Source organism: Dermochelys coriacea, chromosome 7 (assembly GCF_009764565.3).
Source record: "Dermochelys coriacea isolate rDerCor1 chromosome 7, rDerCor1.pri.v4, whole genome shotgun sequence".
NCBI lineage: Eukaryota > Metazoa > Chordata > Testudines > Dermochelyidae > Dermochelys > Dermochelys coriacea.
In genome coordinates this window covers 113,488,263-113,507,595 of record NC_050074.1, presented here as the reverse complement: position 1 = coordinate 113,507,595, position 19,333 = coordinate 113,488,263, and the positions used below count along the sequence as shown (strand labels likewise).

Sequence of the window (19,333 nt, the reverse complement as noted above, 5' to 3'; positions counted from 1 at the left end):
ACTGTTTTAAATTGGTTTTGTGTTAATTTATCTTAATAAAGGGGTTCTCAAACTTCATTGCATTGCGATCCCCTTCTAACAACAAAAATTACTACACGACCCCAGGAGGGGGGACTGAAGCCTGAGCCCAAGGCCTTCAGCCCCAGGCAGTGGGCTGGGGCTTGGGCTTAAGCATGGCCCTAGGCTTTGGCTTCAGCCCTTGGCCCCAGAAAGTCTAATCCAGCCCCAGCAACCCCATTAAAATGGGGCTGCAACCCACTTTGGGGTCCTAACAACCACTGTCCTAATATATATCCTGGTCAGCAATTAACATTAAAATATTCAGAACGGCAATCTTCTGCATTTTTTGTCGTTTGAAGTTTGTTTTCATTTTTTTCTCTTAGTTATTTGTACTCACAATAATTTTGTTCTCAGAAGCAAATTAGGTAATGCCTTTTTCTATTTTGTATTCCAGCTTGCCAGTGTAATGGGCATAGCACCTGCATCAGTGGCAATATTTGTGACCAGTGTAAAAACCTAACTACAGGAAAACAGTGTGAAACATGCATGCCAGGTTACTACGGGGATCCAACAAATGGAGGCCAATGTACAGGTAAGTATCCTACCAGAATCAAAAGACACCTTCAGCATTGTGAAAGTATCAATGACATGATTTTGATATAGTATTATAGATGTGCTGGACAGCTAACATTGTGATTCAAAGTCCAGATTTTGCTTTCTCGGAGAATCTTCACATTAAAAACACTGTGTAACAATTCTGATTTTATATATAAACACTAAGAGTAAGATTGTGGTTTTAATACACAGCTTATATTGGGCAGGGGAGAAGAGCTATGCACTGGTAGTAATACCTAAAAGTATTGTGCTTGAGAATGGTAATATGCCTTGGTCGATGTGAGACAGCGTAACCATTCCTGACTTTTAAGGGATTCTGCTGCCATTGTCATGCAGGACTCTTGCTGTCCCTATGTTCCTTGGGTTCAATAACCAGAGCACTTCTGGGTACCTACAGAGAGCTACAGCAGGGAGCTTGAGAGGTGCTCTCCTCCTTTGCTTCTGTGCTTGTACAGGGCTAGGTATAGTCTAACTCCAATCATTTTCTTTTTACCCAAAAGAAGTTTTGTGTATTTGAAAGATGTTTATCATACAAGATGTTCATTCTAATGAATAAAACAAATAGGTGTTACTTTTATAAAGGCAAGATTTTCTCTGAAAAGTAACTGTAATATGGCAACTGCTTACTCAACAGATCTGCCCTCTGTTTGTTCTGTGACAAAGTCAGACTAGACAGCTACCAGGGTGTGGTGGATGGCAGATATATCAGCCCTAGAATGGTAAAGGCTCTTTCTTCTTTAAGTGATTGCACATACACATTCCACTCTAGGTGTGTGTGCGCTCCAAGCACAGTCCTTTCTACCCTTCCATCGGCCTGGGCACAGCAGTACCATCGAGTGCATAGCTAGAAGGTCACTGGCGACCTATGCTGGTCCAGTATCTCTTTTGGAACCCATGGTTCCCCCCGCCCCAGTTTCCAGGGCTTATTCCAGGCCATCTTATTTGGTGGCCTCTGAAAGAAGAGAAGCATTGTCCCATCAAGCCTTGTACCGAACTGCAAGAGTTGGCTCAATGGAATCCTGCTGAGGCAGAAAGAAGCTTTTCCTTCCACAGCTGGTGCTGTCCTCCTCCCCAGATGAGGCAGTCTCTGAAAAGTGTGGGTTGCCTCCTCTGGATGACTATAAGGCTCATCAAGAATTGTTGAAGAGGGTGGCCTTAAATCTGGGCATATAGGTGGAATCATAGTGAAAGAATCCTCCCACATTTTAGCCACTGCAGACCCTTCAAAAGTAGCCCTGCCTCTCAATGAGGCCATCATGGACCCTGTTAAGATCCTTGTGGCAGATCCCCCCACATCCCTTTCCCCCCCATGTCAAAAAGGGCAGAACAAAAATACTTTCCTGCCCAGGGTTGAGTTACTGTTCACCCATTTGCTATATCCCCTCCCAGGATTCCTGGTGGTATTTGTTGCCAATGAGAGAGAAAGGCAGGGTCATCAGGGTGCAAGCCCAAAATCAAGACTCAAAGAAATTAGACTTGTTTGAGAGGAAAGTTTATTTTACTGGGGTGTTACAACTCAGAATTGCAAACCAGTATTCTCCGCTAGGCAGATATGATTTTAACATGTAGGACTCCATGCAGAACTTCAAGGACTTACTCCCACAAGAGGCTAGGCAAGTGTCCTCCTCACTGGTGGATGAGGGAAAAATCAGTGGCGATGCCTCATTACAAGCTGCTTTGGATGCGGCTAACTTGGCAGCCAGGTCCATGGCTTCAGCAGTAGCCATGCACAGGAGTTCATGCCTACAGTCCTCAGGACTCCTGCAGGAGATCCAGCAAACCCTTCAGGACCTACTTTTCAAAGGAGCTTCGCTCTTTTCGGAACAGACTGATGCATGGGTTAAAAAACTTGAGAGCGACCCTTAAGTCCCTTGCATTGTACACACCAGCTCCTTTAAGGAAGCATTACAAGTCTCAGCAGCCCATCTGGTACTCTGTTCTGGTTGCCTGTCAGGATCCGCAGGGAAACAGAGGCAGGGGTTTTAGGTATAGACAACCACCCATTTCTACCTCAACGTCAATACCTGCCTCCCACCCAGATATCCAGGGGGTTCTAAGCAGGTGTTTTGATGGGACACTTGAGGATGCTGTACCAATTCCCATGATGCCAGACCCTGTTTCTTCTTTATTTGCAAACTACTTTTCACACTTCCTCAATGCATGTTCCAGTATTACCACAGATGGTTGGGTGTGGAGTACCATGGAAGTGGCATACACCCTTCAGTTCATTTCTCCTTCCCACCCTCCCTCACTATCCCTCTTCAGGGACCACTATCATGAAGAACTTCTGGGCCAGGAGGGAGGTTCAATCTCTTCTTTGCGTGAGAGTGATGGAACAGGTCCTCAAAATTTAAGAGGGAAGGAGTTCTATTCCCATTATTTCCTAATCCCAAAAGACAAGAGGTCTCAGACTGATTTTAGAGGTTTATGTCAGCTCAATAACTATCTCAAGAGAATAAATTTCTTCATGGTCACACTGGCATCCATTATCCTCTCCCTGGATCCCGGGTATTGGTATGCCACCCTTGATTTAAGAGACTCCTATTTTCATATATAGATATACCAAAGACACAAGATTCCTCAGATTTGTAGTGAACCACTCACAGTACCAATTCATGGTCCTCCCATTTGGCCTGTCTGTAGCTCTGCGAGTGTTCACAAAATGTATGGCAGTAGTGGCAGCTTTTCTGAGGATATATGGGGTGCAGGTCTACTATTATCAGACAACTGGCTCATCAAGGGCCGGTCCGGGGATCAGGTAGTGTCCAATGTTTGACTCATCCAGTCGAAATTCAAGGCCTTAGGCCTTCTGATAAATGCAGAAAAGTCTACCCTTGGTCTGGTGCAGAGTATAGAGTTCATTGGAGTGGTGTTTGACTCTACTCAGGCCAGGGCCTCCCAGAGTCACCACCTCCCAGTGACATTTCCAATCAATCAGATTCCTGATAACACACCTCCAAGGTCATCCAATCACACCAACCCAAAATTGGATGAGGCTTTTAGGTCACATGGCCTTGTGCATGTACATGGTACAACACACAAGGCTGCACCTTAGACCCCTCCAGACGAGGCTGGCCTCAGTGTACTCTCCAGACTGCCACCATGTGGAGACTGTACTCATGGTATCCTCACAGGTTCTTATTTCCCTCTGTTGATAGTTAGATCCACTCAATTTGTGCTGGCATTCTCTTTATATGCCCTCAACTATTAATGACCCTGGTCTCAGATGCGTCAGCACTAGGGTGGGGAGCTCACCTGTGGCCCCTCAGAACTCAGGGCCTTTGGTCTCTGGCAGAACTTTCACTCAATAGCAACATCAGGGAACTCAGAGCTGTTCACCTGGCCTGTGAGGCCGCCTTGCCCCACATTATGAGCAGAAACTTGTTTGTTCTCATAGATAACACTTCAGTGATGTTTTATGTCAACAGACAAGGAGGAGCTTGCTCTTCTTTCCTTTGTCAAGAGACAGTGCATCTGTGGGAGTTTTGCATAGCCCACTCAGTCAACCTCGAGGCCTCTTACCTTTTGGGAACGCGAAATGAGCTGGTAGATCACCTCAGTAGGTCTTTCTCTATTCACCATGAATTCACCTTTGCCCAGATGTGGCAAGAGACATTTTCCAGCAGTAGGGGTGAGGGAACTCCCCGAATAGATCTGTTTGCACACAGGTATGACAGAAAGTGTCACTAATTCTGCTGTCTTTGAGGCCACAATCCGTGTTCTGTCATGGACACTTTTCTGCTACCTTGAACGAGACATCTTTACTATGCTTTTCCCCCCTTCCCACTGATGCACAGAGAGCTGCTAAATATCAAGAGGGACTAGGATTGGATTATTCTGATAGCCCCAGCATGGGCCCTCCAACATTGGTTCTCCACCCTACTAGAGCTCTCTGTGGCGACTCCAATCCTGCTTCCATTGCACCCAGACCTGATTTTCCCAGGAGCATTGTTGGCTGCTTCACCTGAATCTGAGCTCTCTTCATCTAACGGCCTGGAAGCTCCATGGTTAAATCCTATAGAGCAGGCTTACTCAGACCAAGTTAGACAGGTTCTACTAGATAGTAGAAAGCCCTCCACAGGGCTACTTATCTCTCGAAGTTAAAGCAGTTCTCTGTTTGGGCAGCCCAATACGGAGTCTTGCCCATGCATTCACCAATACAAGACAGATTTGAATATCTGTTGCACCTGAAACAACAAGGTTTAGCAATCTCTTCTGTCAATGTTCACCTTGCAGCAATATCAGCTTTGCACCATCAGGTGCATAACCAGTCCGTTTTTTCAAATGACATGTCTATCCGATTCCTCAAAAGCCTAGAAAGGTTATACCCTCAAGTAAGAGAGCCATTTCCCCCTGGAGCCTAAACCTAGTCTCATCGAAGCTTATCGGACCACTGTTTGAGCCTTTGGCAATTTGCTACTTATTATGCCTCTCCTGGAAAGTGGTTTTATTAGTGGCCATTGCTTTGTCCAGAGGGGTCATGAAACTCCATGCCCCTTACATAAGAGCCTCCTTACACAGTCTTCTTTAAAGATAAGGTGTATGTATGCCCTCATCCCAGTTTCCTCCCGAAAGTGGTTTTGCAGTTTCATAGCAATCAGGCAATCTATCTACCAGTATTTTACCTGAAGCTGCATGCAAATAGGAATGAGCAATGTCTTCACTGACTGGATGTTAGATGAGCCCTAGCTTTTCACATAGAAAGAACTAAACCATTCCACAGGTCCACCCAACTGTTCGGAGCTGTAGCTGACATGATGAAGAGTCTCCCAATCTCTTTACTGACAGTTTTGTCTTGGATTATTTCATGTGTTTGCACTTGTTATGATCAGGCAGGTATTTCACCCCCAGCTTACCTGACTGCTCATTCCACAAGGTTACAAACATCCTCAGCAGCATTCCTAGCACAAATCCCTATTGAGGACATTTGTAAAGCAGCGACCTGGTCATCGGTGCACACGTTCTTGTCCCATTATGCCATCACTCAGCATTCCAGAGATTACGCCAAATTTAGTTCAGCTGTTCTGCAGTCCATGTGTCCATGGACTCTGATTCCTCCACCTATTCAATTGCTTAGGAGTCACCTAGGGTGAAATGCACATGTGGAATCACTCAAAGAAGAAAAAATGGTTACTAACTTTCTGTAACTTGTTCTTCAAGACGTATTGCACATACCCATTCTATGACCTGCCCTCCTGTGTCTCTACATGGGAGTTTTCCAGAAAGAAGGAACTGACGGGGCACGGGGTCAGCTGGGTGGTTTATACTAGTACTAATGGTGCATCGCCGCAGAGGGCACTCGAGCTGTTCCGGTGGTTACCACTGAGCAAAAAGTTTCCAATGATTGTGCTCAGGGCACATACACATTTAGAGTGGAATGAACGTGTGTAACACATCTCGAAGAACAACAGTTACGGAAGCTAAGTAACCATTTTTTCCCTGTAAGCTGAAAAGAGGTTATCTCGGGTCATCTAGAGACATCTGAGTCCAATTAAGGGCTGCCTGTGACCTTAAAAAAACCTTCTTCTGGTTAGAGAAAAGGAAGAGAGTTGAGAGACCAGCTGCAGCAGGGCTAATGACAGCACAGAGAAAGACTTTTCTTGGGTAGAAGGCTGTTGTCCCCCTAAAGGGGAAACAACTTACTAAAGGACTGATTGAGGGATGACTGGCACCGAGAGACTAGTGTAACAAAGCAACAACACAGAGACGGGGCAAGGAGAGGTGTTATTCCCTTCTGGTGTTAGGAACTTTTCTTTTTGTTTGGCTGAAGAGTACTCTTTTGGGCCACCTTGTAATGCCTTGAAAACTCTCTGGAGTGAGACTACTTTACTCCAGGCCTCCACCACCAGAGTGGGAAATGCTGAGCCCTGCGAGGTGAAGGAGGTGCCTTTCCACAGTTCATAGTCATATTTACTGACTTTAGTGCTTTCTATTCTTATTGCCACTCAGAAATTAGCACAGTTAAGAGGGATGGGGGCTATCTTCTATTTCTTCCAGTGCATTAGCAACAACTATGTTCCAATCAGTTATATCTCTGCAATCCTATTGAAAGTAATTGATCTACAGAGGTTCAATGAGATCATAATTTGAAGACCATGGCAGTTGCACAGAAGTCACAAAGGACTTTACTGCAAAACCTTTAATAACAGTGATGATCCAGAAGAATGAAAGAATCTAATTTGTTTTTCAAAGGTTCATTTGTAGGCCTTTCAGCCAGGGGAAATAAATTAATGTGGAAACTGAGCACATTTGACATAAACGTATGTAAAGGGGGTTACATATGCTGTTTTAAAATCAGTGTTTTTAAAAATAGAGCTGCATTTCCAGGCAGAAGGAAACTGATCTTTATGCCATTATCTAACATAATCTAAACCTGCTATCAAGATTATAAACTTCTTGGGCAGGGGCTATGTCCTCTTGTGTCTTGTACGGTACCAAGACTATTGTTGGCATGTTGTCATGTAACTTTATTATCTTAAAAAAAAAGGAGTACTTGTGGCACCTTAGAGACTAACAAATTTATTTGAGCATAAGCTTTCATGAGCTACAGCTCACTTCATCGGATGCATTCAGTGGAAATCCGAAGAAGTGTGCTGTGGCTCACGAGAGCTTATGCTCAAATAAATTTGTTAGTCTCTAAGGTGCCACAAGTACTCCTTTTCTTTTGGCGGATACAGACTAATACAGCTGCTACTCTGAAACCTTTTATTATCTCAATGTCTATTCTCAGTGAATAAAGGTTGGTAAAAGTAGCTGCACAAGCCCTCCTTCCCCTTTCCAAGGACTATGTGATTTGATCTTGGCCTGCATAATGTTGTGGTATAAAGATGATGTCATCACTTGTTTGGTGTGACCCACGTAACTTATATGTAGCTTCCCCACACGTAAGTAATGCAAATGTCCCATGATTTTGTTTTCAGATTTTAGATGTAATATATACCATAAGTGGCAAGCTGGTTTTGTAGCAACCAGATTGAAAGTATTCAGTCGTGGAAAAAATACCAATTAAAACCCAACAACAAGCTCCTATTGTTTTATTCATGCTTGGTTTGATCAAAAGAGCCTAGTTTGCTAAAGGTTACAAGTCATCCTATTTTACTGAGTCTGTTCAATTCTGTAATTGCTGCACTGGAGGATTCCCACTGGAGTGAAAAAGAGATCTTTTATTCCAGATGGTATTTGTTTATTGCCTTGGGGTGGTTTTTTCCCTTGCACTAGTGGTTTTAAAGCCTATAATAGCTCCTCCCCTATATCTGAAATAAGAGGATATTTTTAATCTCAGCAGTCTTTGTGGTAGTGGAAGGAGGATCAGGTTGGCAGCTGCAAACTGTATAGAAAAGTGCAGGTGACATTTTTTTCTCCTGTAGCATTGATGATTCTTTTAGTGGATCCTTACCCCTCAAGGGATGTTAGTTCTCTAAAGCTCTCACCTCTACCTCAGCAATTTAACATGCAGTCCCAGTTACATGAAACTGCACATCTGGTAAGCCGAAGCACAATACAGTGAAAATGTGTTCAAGGGAATGGAAAGATTAATGTCTACCCTTATTGACAGTTGCACATTTTTGTGGTGCTTTATGAAGCTTTAAATAATTCTTAATAGTTCTCTTATTTCCTGAAGTTGACAAAATGTTCTTTTGCTGTATATAGCACCTTTATAGCAAAGTGATGTATTAAAGTAGCTTTTATTCTTCAGGGATACATTAACTATCTAACCAAATAAGCATTCCGTCACCTTCATTGAATTATGTGTAATGTAATAATGGCTAAAATCAATTTATAAGACTGGTAAAATGATAAATTTTACCACTTCTTTCATCAGTCCTAGTTACATATTACTATTAGAGTCCTTTTTTTACTGTAGACATGATTTTAAAAGGGTTATTTAGGCTTCAGAATGCTTTAAAAATTAAGATGATTGTTATTGAGAGACTTTATGTATCTTTTAGGGTTAGATATTGTTATTGCTGATTCTATCCATTGATGTATTGTTTCCTTCAATATTTTGAGAGGTTTGCCTTTTACTCTTACTAGAGTGGCTCCCAAACTTTCTAGTGGTGTTCGGCAGAGCACTTACTGATGAACACAGAAAGCTGTTGCATTACTTATTATTATTATTATTTACTGTTTTTTGTATCTTGGTCTATCTACAACTCACCATTAGCTCTCACCACACCCTTCTGTATAACAATATCCATCCTGCCCGTCTTCCCCCCACTGCTCTATTTCCACATCCTTTTTACCATTCCCCCCTACGGTTCCCATAAGCTCTCCCTGCTTCTCTTCCCTTCTCCCTCCCTATCTTCCCCTCTCCTTCCACCAGCACAAATTCAGCTTCCACATCCACACCCTCCTTTGCTTCTTCATCACCTCTGGTGACATTTGCCTCAACCCTCACCTGCCCTTCCACCCTTTTTCTGTCTCCGCTGCACCTCCCTCTCCAGTCCCCATCACCACTACTACCCCTCTTTTGCCACCATTCCTAACCTCACATCCACCCTCTCCTTCCCTCCTTCTTTCTCTCGCTGTGTCAGGAATGCTTACTCCATCTCTGAAAATATCTGTCATCCATGACCTCTTCATATCTCAAACCCTCTGTCTCTCGACTGGCACAGAGATCTGGATTGCTTAGCCTGACATGATCCAGCTGCCTTCTCTTTCAGATGTGTCTGCTTCTCACTCTCTCTGTCCTGGATCAGATTATGGTGTGGTATTGGGCTTCTCCTCTTCTATTTCTGCTGCTTCCAAATTCTCCCTCCTCCCACTCCCACTCTTTCTCCTCTTTTGAAAATCTGTGCCTTTGACTCTTTTCTCCCCTTCCCTGTCATTGTAATCTATCATTCATCCAACTCCTTACCACCAGCCTTCCTCTCTGATTTCAACTCCTGGATCTCTCTGTTTCTCTCATAATCTCCTGCACTCATCCTCGGGGACTTCAGCTTCCATGTTGATGACCCATCCCACCCCTAAATATCCATCCCACCCCTAAATATCTCCCATTCCTTGACTCCTTTGCCCTTCTCTTCCATCACAAAATCTGCCCTGACTTACACTTAGCATGCACTTTCTATGCTCCTGTTCTAGCATGTCTCTGGCTGAACACTCCCATGAACACTACAATTTATTCTCTCCTCTTGCAGTTCCTAGCAAAAAACCCTCTGCTTCTCCAGCATTATTGAATCCCACACCCACGATCCCAGACTCCTTTTTCCCAACTTTTGACCCACTCCTCAATTCCTTCCTTCCTCCTGCCTCTTTCTCTGCACAGCATCTTGCCAATTTCTTCCCAGAGAAAATTGACAAAACACTACCTTTGTCCTGATCTCTGGCTCGGGCTCCTAGGCACTCCAGTAATTCAATTAACAAAAAATACTAATAATATTTATGGTGTGACAGTGCCTAGGATAAGATTGTAAAACCATTGTGCTAGCACCATACAAACATAGAATAAGAGACAGCCTTTGCCCCAAAGAGCTGGCAATCTAAATAGACAAAGTGAAAAAAGGGCAAAAAGATGAACAATGTGGTGGTTCGCAAATGTCATGATTGAAATATGATTTTTTTTGTTTGGCTCTTTTTATTTTAATGTCTGGTTTTATTGGGAGGCAGTTAGCTGAAAAGAGAGGCAAGGTCCATAGCGAGGACATCAAAATGAGGGGATACGGAAAAAGAGGAAGTGCGTGTTTTGTGAGGGGGTGGGGAAGGGAGTATGGAAGGCAGGTGGAGTGAGACTGAAGTAAAGAGACTGAGAGAGGGAGTGGGATTAAAATGCCAATTATCAGAGAGGAAAGAATGTCCGTAGCAGAAACTGTAAAAACCAGTGGGAGGTGGCTGACATTATCACAGGCTGCAGATCCATGCTTTAGATGCTTTTCTTTACTGCTGTCAGCTGCAGTTCTGGCTGGCTGCTCCCAGCAGTTTTTTGTCCCTGGGCCCTCCTGGCTGGATTGAGGTGTAGGGATCCTTAGGCAGATGGTACAGTTTCTTCAAGCTGTTTTTTTTGGACATCCAGACTCTCCTTCTAAGAAGGGACAAAACACTTACCTAACTACTTGCTGTAATCTCCGCATGGATGTGGGAAATTGTGAGTGTGAGAAGAGGTTGTGCTGGGTGATCACAAATGGGTGGGAGTGTGGTCTACTTTGGAAAAATGTTGAGAGCCTGTCTCCTAAAAATGTAATCTAGACCATATTTCCCTAATTTGCTTATGGGAATGTCACATGGAACTGTGTCAAAAGCCTTATTAAAGTCAAGATAGAGTATATCTATTTCGTCCTCCCTATCCCTATCCTGTCAAAGAGGGAAGATTCATAGGAGAATCATGCATGCATCATTTTTAAGTAGCTGGAGCAGCCCCTGTACCTCCTTACATCCATCACAGGCTTAAAAGGAAGAAGATATATGTAACATAACAAATCCCTCAGTCCCTCCCCCACCTTTTTCCCAAGGTGGTTGATCCCTGCCTGAACCAATCCTGCATATACATCTGTGCAAGTATCCCACAAGGCTCCTTACAAGGAAGGAAAGTGGCTTCACGCCTTTGTTTGGCACCCCCAGAATCTATCCCAAAGTTTGCACAATGGAAATATACTAGTTCTACTGCAAGGAGACTCTGCAAGTATGGGCATTGAACAGCATTTGCCTGTGCCGATCCAGTGACACTGATGATATTACAAATAGTTTCAAATTACTGATATATTAATAGTAGCAATATATTATTGAAAAACTTTGTATTTTATTATCAGATTTTAATTTACTGTGGGCTGAATAAATTGTTACGAAAAAGTATTTTATTTAAATTATGTTTCTGAAGGTTTTCTGGAAATATATTTAAAGGGGTTGACTTTCATTCAAGTATACAATGTGCTGAAAACAAATAAATTCTGCAGTCTTGCTAGTCATCTTAAAAGATTCCTTGGGATCTGACATCTAGATTGCAGAGAGGGAATTTTGGGCAAGAATAATATGTTCCTAAATCTCTCAAACAAATTATGTGTTTACAAGAAAAAACTACTACCGATATTTGCCCATACTTTGAGCACTTTATTATAGGTGCTATTTGATTTTACAAATTACATATTTTGAAATCTGTAGCAGTTTTGTTTGTATCATTGAAAAGATTTCCTTTTTGATGCACACTTAATGATTGGCATCCACTCTAACTTGTTGTCGTGTCAGGAACTTAGCATGTCATTTGTTGGGAATTGATGTTTAGTAGTCTGACATTGATCATAATTTTTTCTAATTAATTGTCATCTAGAATGTTTGCTTGGAAAGAAATTATGCCTAATGTCAATCATATGCCTAATGTCAATCATCTCTCTCTCTTTTTCTGTGCCTCTCTTCTATTTAGTCCATGAATACTCAACAAAGTTGTTGCTTCAGTGCACCTCATGCATAAGACTGCATATGGTTTTCTTGGGATTTATGTGTTCTTCATTTGTATTTCTACATGCCTAATATATGATTCTTGTATAGATGTGTGTATTTCCTCAATTCCTGATTACATTCCATTGTGGAGATGCATAGCTTGGCTGTTTCGGTTATTGATTTAAGTATTTACTACACAGCTTGACTTCTGTATAAAAGTTCAGGAATAAATGACAGAAGGCATTTAATCAAGTTTTAAATGAACATAAGACCTTGGATTCTTATTGATTACAGATATCAGGCCTTGTATTAGTTGAAAACTTTGTGTATTTCTTTAAAAATTGCATTGATAATTTAAATCTTCTTGTGATGTCCATGATACTAACCAGTAACCAAAATGTGAAATTATTATTATATACTTCAAGACAACATACAGTTTCACTCTCTTGCCAAGAGTGGTTTGCAATATTTCTGTGAAATAAACAGTACATGATGAACAAACTAGCAAATCCAGCCCTTACTCATGTGATTAACTGCTGTAGGATCAGGCTCATCCATTGCACAAGCAGTTATAAATTGTGCGATGAATGTCCCAGAATGTCATGTTTATGTAAATCTAGAGCCTAGCAGTCTAATACAACATTTACATATTTGTCAAACTGACTGTATGGATATTGTTGTTTCAGACAGAGCTTTCTTGCAGACCGCCCCAAGAGAGGAATGAATTGCCATAATAACTATCGACTATCACAAATCTCATCACCTTCTGTTTTAAGTTCAAGATGCATTTCTTTGACCTTGCATTTTTTAACATATACATAACATTTTTAACATATAATTTTTTGTGTGTGTAAATCTAAACCAGAGCACTCCATTATACACACTTTTCCTGCTGGGGAGAGGATGAAAGAAAAAACATGACCCGTTAGTCACATGGCTTAATGTACTACGAGAAGGTGTTCAGATACCGTGGTGATGAGCGTGGGATAAAGAATCTGTATAGAGTAGAATATGAACAAATACATGATCTTTGTATTGTTTATATATCAGTGGCTTTTGAGAACCTGAGTTATTAGGACTCTTGATGTTTAAAGTTACATATTTGGTAATTAAAATAAGTGGCAATTAAAGGACACAGGAAATTCCTAATTAAACAGTAATTTCTAAATAAGGAATAGCTGGAAATGAAAGATTCTGGAACTCTTAGTGCTGAGAGATGGTAACTGATGTTGGCTTGCTCTGCCGGTGCTCTTTACTACATTTTCTTCTGGTTTTTTTTCTGCCATATGTTGTATAAGAAGAGGGGAGAAAGAAACAGTTTAATATGAAATTTAGAACAAATAGAGTGAAAAGAGTTCTGCAAAATGTAATGGTAATGGGAGAAATCTCTTTTGGAAAATAAAGTGGAAGACTGCTGAGAACAATGTTGTGTCATCTTGGCAAAATTTGTTAGGATTATTTTCAAATTAATCATCTACTTAGTTGTCAGTGTTAAAGAATTTTTCTCTAGCTGCTTATCATCTTGTAATTTTCTTTAGGCAAGGTGTTTTTTTAAATAATTTTGAAAATTCATTTGAGATGCTATAGTGGCTGTCTGATATAGTGAGATCTATATATACCTCCACTATATTGTTTCAGACAGCCACTATATCAGATATACATCCAGGTTTTATATATATATCTGGAGGTAGTTTAAGAGAAATCACCCAAGCTGCTAGACATTTTTGCAGTCCTTCAGCCCAGTAGGTATGATCCTATTAATGAAGGATTTTTAAATTCTACAAAGGAATTGTGACAGACTCCAGTATCAATACTGACCACATTCAAAATAGAAGATAGATGTACCAAGTCCATCCCAAGGATTGTGAGTACTTTTATTTTTATCCTGTGACAGGGTCTCTTATCAGGTATGAGGGTAGCTGATTGCCCCAACTTTTACATTGTTACATTGGAGGTATCTGCCAGTGCTGCATGCAACATGGCCACATCCTGTTGGCTCCAGTCATTGAGGATACACAAAGAGTTTCGAACACTTATTGGAATATTTTCTTTGAGGCCTGTGACCTCTTCAATTTCCTGTCTGAAGAGGCCCTTCATTTGTTAAGATTCTAGGATTGTCATGCACTCTCTGGGCTTTGTATACTCCATCCTCAAAGAGAAACCTCAAAGCTCCTTCAGAAAGTGTTCCTCTGGCGCCCTCCCCCGCATTCCCCGGCACTATAACATACAGAGGGCATCAGAACCACTGAGTGAGAAACAGATTCCAATGAAGGCAACACTCTGCCACTTACTCAGCTGTGGTGCTTCCTCTTCCTAGCAGGTTTGACACCATAATTAAGAGCCTGTCTGAAATTATGGAGGATCTATACCTCGTCTCCCTTTTTGGCAATTGTTTTCTGGGAAGCTCAAGGTTGGCATCACTGAAGACCAGTGTCTTACAGTTTTTCAACAAAGCGTATTTCATACAGTTCCAGACTCTTCCCACCCCTCACCCTCTTTCCCTGCCCCTTTGTAATCTGCACAATTTTCGGGCTCTGACCACCTTCCCAGAGCCCAATGGCCCTCTATGGGTTAACGGGACCTTGTCCCAGTAAAGGAGCCTTTATCACACAGTAAGTATTCTTAAACATGCACATGTATTTAATAGCAATTATCAATGAATCAACAGAATACACACGCCAAGCATCTAATGCACACCACTCCCAATAAAGCGGACGGATGCCTCCCAGTGTCCAGTCAGGATCCAATCTTGTCCAGGGCTTCGGCTTCCACACAGTCTAGTTAAAAATCCGAGCAGCTTTGGTCTTGACTTGTATCCTGGAGTTAAGTTCCAATGATCTTATTTCCTGATCCTCATTATATAGTTAAAATGAGGATTCTTCTTATCAATACCCTAACCAATTATTTTACTCAAAGCATGTCTGTGCAAAAATCACTAACCAATCATTTTCACTGTACAGGGGTTCACATGCTTAAGACTGCCTACTCATTAGCTTTTGTGTTTTTCAAAGTTAGTAAAAACTTCTCAAGGTCTACTTATCTTTATGCTTTATTAGTGGAATACATTTGCAACAGCAAAGCCTTATACTTTTTATCATCAGGAAGAAGCTGCAGAAACTCAAGACTAGCTTGTCCATTCTTTCCCCATTCTCATGAGTTTATGAATATATCAGTCTGTCCCTGTTAGTAATGCTGCAGCTGATACTTTTCTATCAAGGCTGATTTCTCCTTCTGCTCTAGTTTTCTTTCCAACTTATGGTGGCTGAGCATATAAAATGTCTACAGTTATGCTAAATCTATACACAAGATGGCTGTGAGTCATGTCAAGTCCAGGCCTCTCATTACATGTCCTTATGGACCCTTCTCTTGATACACTGTTAATACAAGAGAGAGACTCCCTCTGCAACTCAGAACAGTGGAGGAGATGCCGTTAGAGTTCAGGGGCAATGAGGGTTTACTTTCATTATTTTGTCAACATCAAGAAGAAGGGGCTTTTGCGCCGCATCCTGGACCTACAATGTGACAATGATTGTGTCCATTTTCAACTTCAGAATAATGATTCTGACCTCTATAATCTCCTCAAGATGGGTTTGTGGCTCTCAGCCTTCATGATGCCTACTTCAACCTGTTCATACATCTGGCATACAAGAAATACTTCATATACATTATTACTAACATTAGTAATTACATAACTACTAACATTATTGGGTCCTGCCTTTCGGTCTTTCCATAGTGCTGAGGGTTTTCACCTAATGCCTGTCCACTATCGCAGCTTACTTGAGATAGCAAAGTATCAAGGTCTACCTGTATCTCAATTATTGGCTCATCTGAGGGAAATCACCCCATCAGATAACTAGTTCAGCCCATGTAATCCCAGGGCTTTTTGCTACTCTGGACCTAAAATAAATAGAAAAAAATCCACTTTTGTTCCAACTCAAAGCATAGAATTCATGAGAGCATATTAGATATAAGGTTAGCAAAGGCTTATCTCCCACAAGAAAGATTGCAAATTATAATGGACCTTGTCAACCACCTGCTTTTGCGTCATATGGCTTCCTGTACCCATGTGGTACAGTTCGCCAGATTTCACTTACTCTCCAAGCAAGGGTGGTGAAATCAGTTTATCCGCAAAGTAAGCATAACATGGGTGTGCAGGTGAGTGACCTGCAGGAAATCCTCTGCTAAGCTAGTGGAGAGACCATGTAAGCAAGTTCCCCCTTCCCACCCTGGAAACCCAGGCTGGTAAGCCCTCCTAGTGATTAAAAAGTGCACACACTCCAACAGGGGCGTCTCCAATTCCCTAAGAGTCTTTATTATTATTTCTCGCCTTGTGCTCCAGGTACAATTCAATGTAGTAGATAGAAGGCACCTCCCTACTTGTTCACTGGCATAGCCTTTTAAGCTGCTTGCTTTCTTCTCCGAGCAATCCAACTGGTGAGCTAATTACCTCAGTAGCTTCAAAGACTCCCTACAAGTGCAATTGATCACTACTAACCTTTCAAACCCAGTCAGACTACCTCACTCCCTCCTCCTGTAACTACCCAGTACCTTGTGTTTTGTAAGTGACCAGGGTGCTGGCTCCCAAAAGGAGCTCTATTTGTAGCTGCTAATAGCATAAGAACATAAGAACAGCCATAATGGGTCAGACCAAAGGTCCATATAGCCCAGTAGCCTGTCTTCCGATAATGGCCAATGCCAGGTGCCCCAGAGGGAATGAACAGAAGTAGTAATTATCAAGTGATCTATCCCCCGCTGCCCATTCCCAGCTTCTGTCACAGACCCATGTCAGGTTTGCAAGGGACTACTCTTCTCCTCACTTCTTCGAACCAAAACTCTTACGATATATGCTTCCACTCTAGAACGTGGAGCTCATTTAGAGCACTTACAAACTCAGAGCATGTGGTATCTGCAAGAAGCTTGTCTGTGCATAAATGTTCTGGAAGACAGCCATCCACCTGGCATGCTAAATGTTCCTTTCTTCACTGCAGGGGTTCACATCCAAGTGTTGACAGCCAACACCACAGCCGACACAAGATGCATCATCTCAACTGATGAGGGAGAAAAGGTCATCCCCATTCTCTCAGGAAGCCATTTGTCTTGAACAAGGTGTATTTGTCATCAGATTATGCTAGTGGCTCTGGACCAGCCAGACATTCAGAAGTCTTTAGCAGATCCAGACCTATTCGTCTTCTTTTGGATGCTGGGATTGATGTACACCTTCTGGCTGTTTCCATTGGTACCAAGAATCCTGAGATAGATGAGAGGCTCAGTGATTTTAGTAGTCTTAACATGGGCCAGAGAATTCTTGAACTTGGATCTGATCAATCTGTCAGTGCAGCCCCCAATCACATTACCTGCTCAGTCCAACACAATCTCACAGAACCATGACTGGATCCTGCATCTGACAGCCTGAATGCTGCCTGGTTAAATGCCACTGAAAGTTCAGCTCTATTTTTGGACATTCTGGTCCATAGTTTTTGTTTGTTTTGTGTTTTAATATCACAAAAAAAGCCTCAACTAGACAGTGTGACTGACAAAGCAGAATGGAAGAGGTTCTCTATTTGGGCACCTATGAAAATCGTATTTCTGCTGTTTTGGTCTGTTGGCTAGCTGTAAAATTATCAGGCTTTCCCATCTGCTCCATAAGGATACATTTAGCAGGAATTCTTGCACATCCTCCTATTTAGGGCTATATACCATATGTTCTCACCCTACAGTTTCAAGTTCTCAGTGGTCTCATACACATTTCCTCCAACTCAGGAGCCTCCACCTCCCTCAATATAGTGTTACCAGGCTTAATGGGTCCCCTCTGTGGGCCACTAACAGCCTGTTCTTATGTCATTTGTTCATGAATACTGCCTCCCTAGCAATGTGACTACATATCTGTCCCGTGTTTGTTCTCTCATTCTCTCCCTGGGGGAGAAACATGTGCTGTGTAGTGCCTTGTTTTGGTAGATTTTTTGTTTTGTACTTGTTGCTATGTGTGTGTTAGAGAAGGCAAGGACAAAGAAATGTGCCTTGCACTTGCAGCAGAAAGTGGTGAGGTTGGTAATGGCCCTCAGTTTCCGGGGCAGTTTTGATTCAGAGATTCCAAGGCCAGAAGGGACCCTTGACATCATCTATTCCGTCCTGTATAACAGAGCCAATAGAACTTCCCCAAAATCATTTCTGGAGCATGTTTTTTAGAAAAAACATGAAGTTTTGGTTTAAAAATTGTCAGTGATGAGAATCTACCACAACCCTTGGGTAAATTATTCCAGTGATTAAATTACTGTCACTATTAAAATTTACACCTTATTTCCAGTCTGAATTTGTGTAGCTTCAACTTCCAGCCAGTGGATCACATTACACATTTTCTGCTAGACTGAAGAAACCATTATTAAATATTTGTTCCCTATGTAGATACTTTGCTATAAGGTATATTTTCTATTCCTTTAATCGTTCTTGTGGCTCTTCTCTGAACCCTCTTCAATTTGTGAACATCTTCCTTGAATTGTGAGCACCAGAACTGGACACGGTATTCTAGCAGTGGTAGTATTCATTCAACAAACTTGGACCACTCTTGGAGAAAGTTCTTTCTCTCACACAGATAAGCTTTACTCTTATTGTTGAGAGTTCCATTGTGCCAGAGTATCGTAGTTCTCAACCATTTATTCCAGAACTTTATTCCAGAGTTTGGCTGACTTTTAGATATCCTGGGCCCAGGCCATGGAGTGCTTTGAAGATACCTTGAACTTGATTCAAAGCTCTATGGGAAGCTAATGTAGAGAGCAGAGCACAGATGTGATGTGCTCACAGTAGCCTGTGTTGCTGAGGAGATGCACTGCAACGTACTATACTAGTTGGAGTTTCCTAAATGCTGACAGTTTCATGCGTGGTGTATTGCATTGCTGTAGTCAAGTCAAAAGATAATAAAGGCATGAATAGCTGAGGTTAGATCTTTGTCCAACTGTAAGAACCTGCAGGACTTGAACCTGGGACCATGTGGGTTCTGGGCCACTGACACCTCCACCTCATCTTAGGTGGCTTAGGCTGGGCTCCCACAGGAGGACCCTGTGAGGCTGGGCCCAGCAGGAAGTACCATCCAGCAGAACCTGCGTGGCAGCTCCTCGCAGACCACTGATTGGCTGGCACCGGTAAGTAAACCAGGAAACCGTGACAAAGAGTTGTCTGAGCAACAATACAGGCTTCCTGCCTATCTTGCTCCAGATCCTGTGCGTGAAACAGCTGACATTCTGGCTTTTGACCCTGCCTTCCTCCTGATGCCTGACTGCTGGTTTGCCCTCTGGCCTGTCTCAGACTCTGACCCTTTGGTACCCAACTCAGCCTGACTCCCACTCTGACCACT

General features: G+C 42.2%; 1 protein-coding gene across 4 annotated transcripts in view; it reads left to right on the top strand.

Moving 5' to 3' along the window:
* ATRNL1 (attractin like 1) overlaps positions 1–19,333 on the top strand; it is a 1,048,037-nt gene that overhangs the window by 358,591 nt on the left and 670,113 nt on the right. For 3 of the 4 annotated variants that reach the window (XM_043518640.1, XM_038411471.2, XM_043518642.1), the window contains one exon: positions 455–592. In XM_043518640.1, the coding sequence (XP_043374575.1) occupies positions 455–592 (138 nt within the window). Of the gene's footprint in view, positions 1–454; positions 593–11,968; positions 12,641–19,333 lie in introns of those variants that run through there. The other variant, XM_043518641.1, reaches the window with a different exon arrangement.